At 39.9% G+C, this 9,690-nt stretch overlaps 2 protein-coding genes across 2 annotated transcripts; both read right to left on the reverse strand.

Annotated features, from left to right (window-relative positions):
- Nucleotides 1-52: 52 nt before the first annotated feature.
- LOC131890697 (protein-glucosylgalactosylhydroxylysine glucosidase-like) lies at nucleotides 53-4,371 on the reverse strand. Its single transcript, XM_059240103.1, is given in 11 exon segments — nucleotides 53-687; nucleotides 690-770; nucleotides 1,825-2,193; nucleotides 2,266-2,427; nucleotides 2,430-2,658; nucleotides 2,728-2,909; nucleotides 3,230-3,519; nucleotides 3,585-3,807; nucleotides 3,873-3,965; nucleotides 4,029-4,153; nucleotides 4,214-4,371. Coding segments are annotated over 11 exon segments (2,481 nt in total). The 5' UTR covers nucleotides 4,306-4,371.
- Nucleotides 4,372-4,404: 33 nt separating this feature from the next.
- On the reverse strand, nucleotides 4,405-7,990 carry LOC131891148 (fructose-1,6-bisphosphatase 1-like). Its single transcript, XM_059240672.1, has 5 exons — nucleotides 7,972-7,990; nucleotides 7,366-7,882; nucleotides 6,979-7,298; nucleotides 4,758-4,908; nucleotides 4,405-4,693 (listed from the first exon to the last, which is right to left on the reverse strand). The coding sequence occupies exons 2-5, from the start codon at nucleotides 7,626-7,628 to the stop codon at nucleotides 4,420-4,422; spliced, it is 1,008 nt and encodes a 335-aa protein (XP_059096655.1). The 5' UTR covers nucleotides 7,629-7,882; nucleotides 7,972-7,990; the 3' UTR covers nucleotides 4,405-4,419.
- Nucleotides 7,991-9,690: the final 1,700 nt, after the last annotated feature.

A 9,690-nucleotide genomic window follows, 5' to 3' on the forward strand; every position in this document is an offset into this window, starting at 1 on the left:
AATAAATCACCTCTAAACGTGGTTCCTCGTGTCCAATGACAACTTTATCACCTTACCTAGTGGCAAAAATTCCCCATGTCATGGCTGGGCCATCAGGATTGGTAATGGGTTCGTATAGTTCCAAATCATTGCGTCGGACGTCTTCAGGCATGTCCCAGTTTAACGGGAACCCAAGAAGGACCACATCGGCTTGCTTAATTCCTCTGGGATCCAACGTCCCACTTTCATATTCCATGTCAAACCCTTCATATTCTTCATGGTACCGCTTGTCTTTGTTGAACAGAAACACGAGATTTTTCATTCGCTCCAACCATACATCAGGTACGGATTGTGAAGCCATAGCTGAACCACTAATGAGGCATTCAGTCCATCTGGCTGTATTCACCGCATAATTAGCAATCAAATTAGTATAGATTGAATTATGCGCGTGCTCTTGGTGCTCATCCGGCGGCATCACCTCTGTCAAAATAAAAATGCTCCATCTTTCTTTCAGAGAGAGATACTGGCCAGCTTTGTTGATTTGAATATCCACATTGTCATTCTCCAATGTTAGGTCAAATGTGGTACCAAGGTAAACCAGACCAACAAATTTGAGCGTTTCGACGTCTTGCGGCATAAAAGTCGATGAGAACTCGAAACTATAGGGTTTGATCCGCATACCACCATAACCAAACATCAATGCTTGTAAAATCCACCGGCCCCCGTGATGAAATTGACGGCCCCAACGCCTGATTGCACCTCAGTCCAAATCTGGAATTGAAACAAGTACGCTAAAATCGAACAAATATAGCCTTGAAAACGCGGTCTGAAATATTGTGGGAATATCCCTTAATTGGGACACCCATCATCACATAGAAGGCAGAGCGAGAGTGCTGTGGAGATGTAAATATTTGGAAAATACTATCGGAAAGATATCAAAATAGTACGTCACACGCATTTTTGTTCATTTAGGGACTTGAAGGCAACTAAGCTTGTTGCCTTATTTTTTTTCAGCAATCACAAACTTCAACTTGACACTTCTGATACATGGCTTTTCACGATGCTAACTCTGTACAAGTCGATTGTTCAGCCACATCTTGAATATGCCTCGCCCATTTGGGCTCCAATGAGTTCAGCAGGTTGCAAAAGGTCGAACAAGTCCAAAGATGCTTCACTTGGAACATCACAGGAATGAGAGGTTAGAAAAGTTGGGACTGTAGGTACAGTGTTCAGAGAAGGTACGAAAGATATCTGATACTGTACGTTTGCAAAAGCATTTATGAGCTTTGCCCCAACCAGGATTTAGGGGTCAGTTCTTCTTGGTGTTGAAAAATCTGGCCTTTCTTTCAAATAAAAAAGTCATTCATTTTTCAAAATTGACCCAATAAATTCAACAAAACGGCAAAATTGAGAAAAAAGAAAATAGCATTATTTTTTTCTGGTTATAAAAGGCTCTTACCCTAACCCTACTGATGTACTCGTACAAACGAAGCGCACTCGTGTGCCCTTTTCCATTACATTCTCAAAATCTCCCAGTGTCAACTTCTAATATGACTATGATACTGCATTCCGAGTTTTCCTAATTGGAACAAATTCGAACTAAAACAAATGGCAGATAAAAAGAAGGCAGACGAGTCATGCTACATAGAAAACGAGAAATTTGCTTACCTTGAAAGGTTCCGTACATATGGATCATAGCTCCGCGTAAAAAAGATTTTGAGCTTTAGTTTCATTTCCAAGTTCAAGCCAACTAGAAAATAAAATCACCTCTAAACGTGGTTCCTCGCGTCCAATGACAACTTTATCACCTTACCTAGTGGAAAAATTCCCCATGTCATGGCTGGCCATCAGGATTGGTAATGGGTTCGTATAGTTCCAAATCATTGCGTCGGACGTCTTCAGGCATGTCCCAGTTTAACGGGAACCCAAGAAGGACCACATCGGCTTGCTTAATTCCTCTGGGATCCAACGTCCCACTTTCATATTCCATGTCAAACCCTTCATATTCTTCATGGTACCGCTTGTCTTTGTTGAACAGAAACACGAGATTTTTCATTCGCTCCAACCATACATCAGGTACGGATTGTGAAGCCATAGCTGAACCACTAATGAGGCATTCAGTCCATCTGGCTGTATTCACCGCATAATTAGCAATCAAATTAGTATAGATTGAATTATGCGCGTGCTCTTGGTGCTCATCCGGCGGCATCACCTCTGTCAAAATAAAATGCTCCATCTTTCTTTCATTTCTGTCTTGAATTAAAAGTCGAATTTTACGTCCATTACCATTGATCTCATATTGTCCTTTGGTTTCGTTGTAAGTCGGCCTTGAAGCCCAGAACTTGGCCATCTCCAGAATGAATTGAGCTCCATTTTCGGTGATATTCACTCCATAAGGAGTTTCAGTCAACCAATCAATGTCTAGAGTCATGGAGATCAATTGTCGGGCGCTAAGGCGATGTCACCAGTGATGTGTTGTTGATTTTCTCGACAAAGTGGGCATATATCGGGTGTAACTTCTGCTCCAGTGAAGGCACTCTCCCACGGGAATCGGGCTCCTTCATATCCATCTTGAGCCGCTCTCTGTTGAGCTTCCGATATGCCCTGCATCCGGTATTTGAGCATTTCCTTGGCCAAGTCAGGCCTGAACATTAGAATTGGTGGGTACATCCAAGTTTCCTGTTCATGAATTGATAACCAAACTGAATTATGCTATAACTTTGTTGGTCTTATGCAAAGTCATCTTACCATGTCCCAGAAGACATGCCCGTAATAGTCTTTACCATTGGCCCCATTGGCTAATCCACCAGGAGAGAGTCCCACAAACCTGTCTGGTATTTGGGTTAGAGCTCTGTCCGAAGGGAGATTGCTATATAAGTAATATAAAGAGCTTTTGATGGTCTCATGCAAGCGCCGGTTCACATTCGGACCTAAAAAGAGCCGTAAATATTAGACGGAATATTTGGGGTTGGATTCACGAAGCTGTCAATAATTTTCTAGGCAAATTTAGAAAAATATTGGATATCAGTAATTGTTACTGAATGTCCAATTCTTGATATGGAAATTAACATTGTCTCATCAATTTTTCTCTAATCTGTGATTAATGATTAACAATGATTGGCAAAACAAAGATTTTGTTGAGCTCATAGTAGCTACTTTAGCTAGAGTCCACCTATTCCATAGCTGAGAAGATCTCAAATATATACCTCTCTACTACCTCTTCTATTGACATAACCTCGTGATTTCTTACCTTCCAATACGATATCGCCATTTTCCCAAACAGCCGCCCAATTGGCGGTATGACCAAATCTGATGGCGCCACCTTCAGGATCACTGATCAAATTGTACGCGCTCTCAAAGTCATCCCAAGCACGATTATAACTCGTATCAATGGACATAATGTATATCCGATTGAAGATGGGTAGTCCCTCGGGAACAATGAACTCCTTGGGGAGCGTCTGGTTATAATTGGTGATGATGTGTACCCGCCTTGTATCACTTGAATCCGTCTCGGCTTCTTTGGTCACGCCAGTCTTGTAGCTAATAACCATACTTGGATTAGATCGAAGGCTTGGAAAAGAATACCTTAAGCGATTTTCTCTCACAATTTAGTAGGGGTGATACTTGTGGTCTCCTCCCAATCCCAATCCAAGATATTTTCTGTTCCACCCAAGGATTCAACGGGGATTCGAACCTCATCAGATCGGCCGTTGATCCGACTAATATGAACTTCAGTAACAAGAATCCGATTGTAATTTGAATGGGCGTAGAAAAGTAGTTGAGCTTCGTAACCCATTTCTTCGCTGACCACACGCTTCGAGGCAATGGCTATTTGATTACAAGTATAGGTTGGCCAATTCATTCATGTTGATGAAATGAACTCGTTCACTTGCCTTGTTTTAGATCTAATTTATAGGTTGTTTGTTCTTTGGGTGCCTTGATGTCAATGGAGTTTGTGTTTTGGATCCGAGCGCGACAACTGTTCCCTGAAGATGACCAAAAATAGTGCTCTCTTTTGTTCAACACTTTGCCTTGCAAAGAGATCTTACCCAACTTTCCATTGTACAACCCATTGACGTAAATCGTATCAGACCAAACATTCGTAGCAATATGGCCATTGGCAATGGAGGGCAACAACCGCCCATTGACTGAGCCATCCTCAAGTAAAGGCAACCTTGAACCCAAAGAGTCTTGAAGCAATTGGTGAAGGCAATAACACAACGTCAATATTTACTCATCAGTTTCCAAGATGTAGGGATTCCCTGGGATGGAATAAACCGTGCCTAAAACCACCAAGAAATGTGTGATCAAGATGAGCTTGGCCATCTTGACCGAGTTGAGCTTCAAGTCTGATTGTACACGTGCTCTTTCAGAATCTTATCACAAAGAGAGACAGATAGCGAATGTTTGAATAGGATCTGAGTATATACTCAGTAACTTTTATTGATGCAAACATTTGTGCAAGTCTACTATTTCGTGCTTTGATCCTAAGAACACTTGGGTACGATCGTGAATGGTGATAGGTTGGATATCTAAGATGTCCTCTTTTCCATTGGTACCACGCCCACCCGCTTGCTCAATGATAAACGAGGCTGGGTTGCACTCGTACAAAAGACGGAGCTTTCCTGCGGGCGAGGCTGCATTATTCGGGTATAAGAATATTCCTCCGTACATTAAGGTTCGGTGAAAATCCGCTATGAACGTTCCGATATATCTAAAGCGAGGGAAAGAGTTCCGATCAGTGGATGTTACAGTCCTTGAGTTCGAAATCCTCTTGCCTTTGTGGTATGGGCTCATCTCCGTGTTTCTTGGTATCAATATAATGTTGGATCTTAGGATCCCACGAGTTCCGGTAAGACTCGTTAACGGAGTATTGACGACGGATCGTCTGATTCATTGTAATATTAGGTTTGGTCAGTACAAATTCACCTGCAAAGTGGAGAACAACCTTGAAGTACGAAAGCAATGTCTGATGCAAAGAACTCTAGAAAAAGGCCATTGACGAGGCTTTTTTAGGCCAGCTAACTAGGGTCTAAAATTGTCATCTTTGAGCAAAAAAATAAGTAAATAAATCGTTTTTTTAATTGTTCATCCAATACTAAAATAACTTCGAAATTTCTATTCTCAAAATAAACATTTTTTTAGCAGTCTATAAGAAGAAACTCAATTATCTAAAAGATAGCGTTACTCATCGGATTTTAGGCGAACTTATTCGTTCAACAATTATGGAATACTCGAATTTCAATGACATTAATTGAATCTGTAATCATAATAGATAACGCATTTGTTAAATAGTTCCATCTGTAACATCTCTAGATCCCTCTCAACATTAAGGAAATCGATTTCATTGGATACACGGATGAGCTTCAGACCAAACAATTTCAAAAGGTTCGAAATTTGCAACAATGGGAAGCTTTGAATTGTTCGATTTATGAATGCTGATCTTCTTTTAAGAGAGCTGGCCCGAAAAATTATTTTTTTCAAAGCATATTTCGTTATTAAGTAGTAATGGTGATCTTTGGTTTGTGAGCCATCGACAAATAACCTTTTGAATCTTTACATTAATCCAGGCTTCGACAAGTCAGGACATCTGAAAACTGGATGTGGTCCGTTACTTTCACAATACCCCCTACTTTTCGGAATGACAGCAGATTTATTCATAACTAGAACTTTTCATTTGAAATGAATATCCGACAAGAGCGGAGGTTATAAATTCCTTGGGCAATTACTGTCAAGCCCTTCATACAGATGTCTTCTTCTAATATGGCAATATTGTTTTTAGAGAAGAAATGTACTGCCCTCTAACAAATACGGGAGAGGGAGTAGACCTTAAATGAGATCAAAGACAATGAGTGAATGTCCAACAAAAAAATCCTAGTCTTATCACAAGGGCTGTCCAAAAATGCAAATAAAATTGGCAAAAATCGCAAGAAAAATGCAAGAAATAAGCCCAAAATACGGATATTTTCAGTTCAATTTACTCTTTTTAAAGAGCCAGTTGCAAAATAATGAAACAGCAAAATGCCATGGTAAGCTAAAACTCAAGAGCATGTCAAAAGAGGGTGCACAAACTTTCTCTACCAGCACTCTACTCTACTGAATGCATGTAGCAAGCCTTATTTCTTACTTAAAGTGCGCCATACCGCTAAGCCAAAGGGATTAAAGCGTGCTAGGTTAATGAATAAACTTTTAATAGTGTATGAGCTTTGAACAAAAGCAACTTGTCTAATGTAAAAACACTTGCGCTTAAATACTTTGGCCATATATTGAAAAAATGAAACACCTGGAGCACTTTGTTTTAAAATCCTAAAGAGACGTAATGTTAAATGCTTGTGTTGCGCAAAAATCAAGATAGCCATGCCATTTAGACGAAAAGGCATTTTAAAGAAAAGCAAATATTATGAAATGGTAGAAGATGATTTGCTTTCCATTTTTCTGTTTTGAAGAAAAAGTGGTAAAATCGATTTTGAAAACAAAAAAACCCGATATTTTTTGAGCCAAAATGGTGAACAAAACGATAATAAAAAAGAGTGAAACTGCCGTGCTTATCACTGAAGGTGCCAAAATAGTCATGCTGGATGGAGGACACCAAACGTAGAAAGAAAGGTACATTAAAGGTAGCAAAAAGTGCATTTACAAAATGCATAATAGACACTAAATCCTGAGCAGTGAGCAGTGTCCATTTAGCTTACTGAAATTGGAATAAAAGGGTTGATTTCGTCATCAAATTTATGGATGATGAATTTAGGGCGATAAAAATATTGCAATTGATTGTCAAGAGAAAATGTCTTTAAACGCACAGAATGAATCTTTTGAAAAAGTAAAACGTCTAGGCTTTCCCGAAGACAGACTAACACCCATCAGCTGTTAAACAGTTCCTCGCCACTATGCAAATATGCTATTTTTGATTTTTTTAAGCACTGCTTTTCACCATGAAATGTGACCACAATCAGAACATTGTTGATCCTACTCGAACAAAATGATACTGAATATTCCTACCAATAGAGGGGTCCAAGATGAACCCATTAACTCCATTGCCCGTGCTGAGAACCATCATCAAGGCACTTCCATACAAAGCATATCCGGCTGCCACCAGTTGACGTCCTGGTTGAAGGACATCCTCCAAGGATGGAGCTGTTCCCTTGGGCGTTTTCCGCTTGTAAATCGCAAATATGGATCCAATGGACGCGAGACAATCGATGTTATTCGACCCATCCAAGGGGTCAAAACACACGATGAAGTTGCCTTGTTTCTCGTTCTCAACCTCAACCACATTGTCCATCTCTTCCGAGACCAAGAGGCATGTGGCAAAGGAGTTTCTGAAATGGGTTGATTCTTACACATATCCTCAACAATGGAACGGGATCGGGAACAACCGGCTCTTACCCAAGGTAATTGATGAACGTCTGATTGGCGAGAATGTCCAACTTTTGCTGTTCCTCCCCTTGGACATTGATGGAACCTTCAGCGCCAAATAACCTCGAGATACCCGCTCTTCTCACGGCAGCCCCGATGTTTTTCACCACACTCTGAATGGACACGAGTAAACTCACCAACTCTTGACCATCTGGTTTGTTCGTCAGATTATTCAGACAATGTCTCGTCAAGGTCAAGGAGTTGGAATTCAACCCTTGGGATTTGTGTTCCATGCTCTGGGATTGTAGGTGTGCTCAGCTGATCGTGAAGAGTGGCAAAAAAACTAAAAACATGTGTCGATCGGTTCACTCACTGCAGGAAACAATGCTTTGTGGATGATCGGGATCTGTTAAACCGGTTCTGGACGAAACCCTCCAAGTCTACAAATACACAATGCCCAAATACATTGAGATTGCGTGTAGAGATCGGTCTTCGTAAAGGATTTCCATGGAAACAATTAAAGCGCGGTCAAACATTCATATTCAACCTTGGAAGCCAATAAATGAGATCCTTGTTAATGTAATCGATTCTAGAAATTTTAACTTACCTCTTTTTATTGTCGACTCAGGCACTTACTTTGGAGCTTTTCTGATTTGTGTGCGATAGAAGGTATGAAATACTTGTTCAGATGACATTGATTGATAGCAACGTTTCTTCCCGAATTTAATTCAGAAATAGATGCAAAAAGGATCCATGAGTGATATGGTGTGTTTATTTGTTTTCGCCTTAGCATCGCCTGGGAAAGCTCATGACGTTTTTGTACCTTGAATACCTCTATCTTGATCAGTCATGCGCCCTCATGACACTTGAAGAATACGAAGTCCCAGTAATAGGGCTAAAACAAGTTTTGATTTTTTTTTTGCCGCATATATTATTATGTTTTACTTTGGGACGTACGTTTTAGATGAGTTCATATCTACTTGCTCAGAAAGTAATTTATCCACAAAAAATGCTAAATAGATTATGTTTTGATGATGCGGAAACGACGGAATGTTGTGTGTCAAATACACAAAACCTATGTTTTCCTAATGGTTCTTAAATCATTTTGATTGTACACATTTAAGTAGGTATAAATGAATGACAAAGGATTCGAAATTTTATTTTGAATTCCTATGCAACACATTATTGTTGTTTGATCTTTGTGGGGTTCGGAGCTATATTTCAAGACTCAAGACGAAGGTTCACGCGTTGCTCCTGCATTGTCATTTGGTTCTTAACTAGGGATGTCAGCAGTCATTAAGGCAAAGCTTACGAGTCAAGTTATTTCCCGATTTTTCAAAGACGAGTCATTTGATTTTGAACGGTGGTTGTTTTGTTATTCTTGGAAAATTCATAATTTGATGAAAATACTTACAATTTTTGGCCTGTTTTTGACCCCTTGGTTTATAAAAGCCACAAAAGCTAAAAATATTTGGCCTTGAATTAGCATCCCTATCATTAGGTATCCTACACATGATTCGTTCATTTCTGGTCAGTTCGATAATTGGCCATTTCATCAAAAAAACAAAAACAAAACAATTTGCGACTAAAAATCAATTTTGATCCCGAAAGACTCATTGGGCTCCGAGGCCCCGCGTGTTTGCTTCTGCGCCGTCAAAAGATTCGTTACATTCACAACCATTTTCTGAACCTCTATTCCAACTATCCCAAGTTCCCAACATCGCTTGGATTCGCCCGTTCTTGTAGTGTACTGTGTGTCTGGGGTTGATGCACTTGTTAATTCTTTAGTGCACCTTGAGGCTGAATGCCAGTGAGAGTTATTCCCAAAAATCACCGTCACGAGAACAAAACGCGCCAACTAAACACGTAACTGATGAGCAGAATCGTTTTAATGATCATGGTTTAAAAATGCCTCGGAAAAGATATGTGGTGCATGAAGGAGCGAATCGTCAAACGGATTTATTCCAAATTTTTTCGCAGGGAAGCCGTGGTTATGAAAATGAAGAAAAATCTTTTTTTAAGTTTATGGACACCATAGAGGGCAAACTACTGTTTTAGAGTACTTTGAGATGAAGAATATCTGGAGCCCCTGGAACTGGTTTGAAGTGAACTCAAATGGCGTATTGAGTTAAACGGCTCAAATTGATTTTGAACTTTATCATGAGGCCCTCATCGAAGTTATGATGCATGTAAAGTCTTAGATATGATGATTTGGTTGTTTTGAATTTACTCTTAATGGAATGAAGTCACCTAACAATAAATAGTCACGTCAAAAAGAACACTAAAGCAAGGAAACGCCACGTTTTAGTGATCACCAAACCTTTTCCGCCAAGTAAGGCCTAAACTTTTGCTGCT

The sequence above is a fragment of the Tigriopus californicus genome, chromosome 11, assembly GCF_007210705.1.
Source record: "Tigriopus californicus strain San Diego chromosome 11, Tcal_SD_v2.1, whole genome shotgun sequence".
Lineage (NCBI taxonomy): Eukaryota > Metazoa > Arthropoda > Copepoda > Harpacticoida > Harpacticidae > Tigriopus > Tigriopus californicus.

Bases quoted from the DNA above. Each gene is read 5' to 3' on its own strand.
- LOC131891148 (XM_059240672.1), bottom strand. From the start codon at position 7,628: ATGGAACACAAATCCCAAGGGTTGAATTCCAACTCCTTGACCTTGACG. The intron at 7,299-7,365 runs GTAAGAGCCGGT...AACCCATTTCAG, and splicing joins ACGTTCATCAATTACCTTGG to AAACTCCTTTGCCACATGCC. The intron at 4,909-6,978 runs GTAGGAATATTC...TCCACTTTGCAG, and splicing joins CATCTTGGACCCCTCTATTG to GTGAATTTGTACTGACCAAA.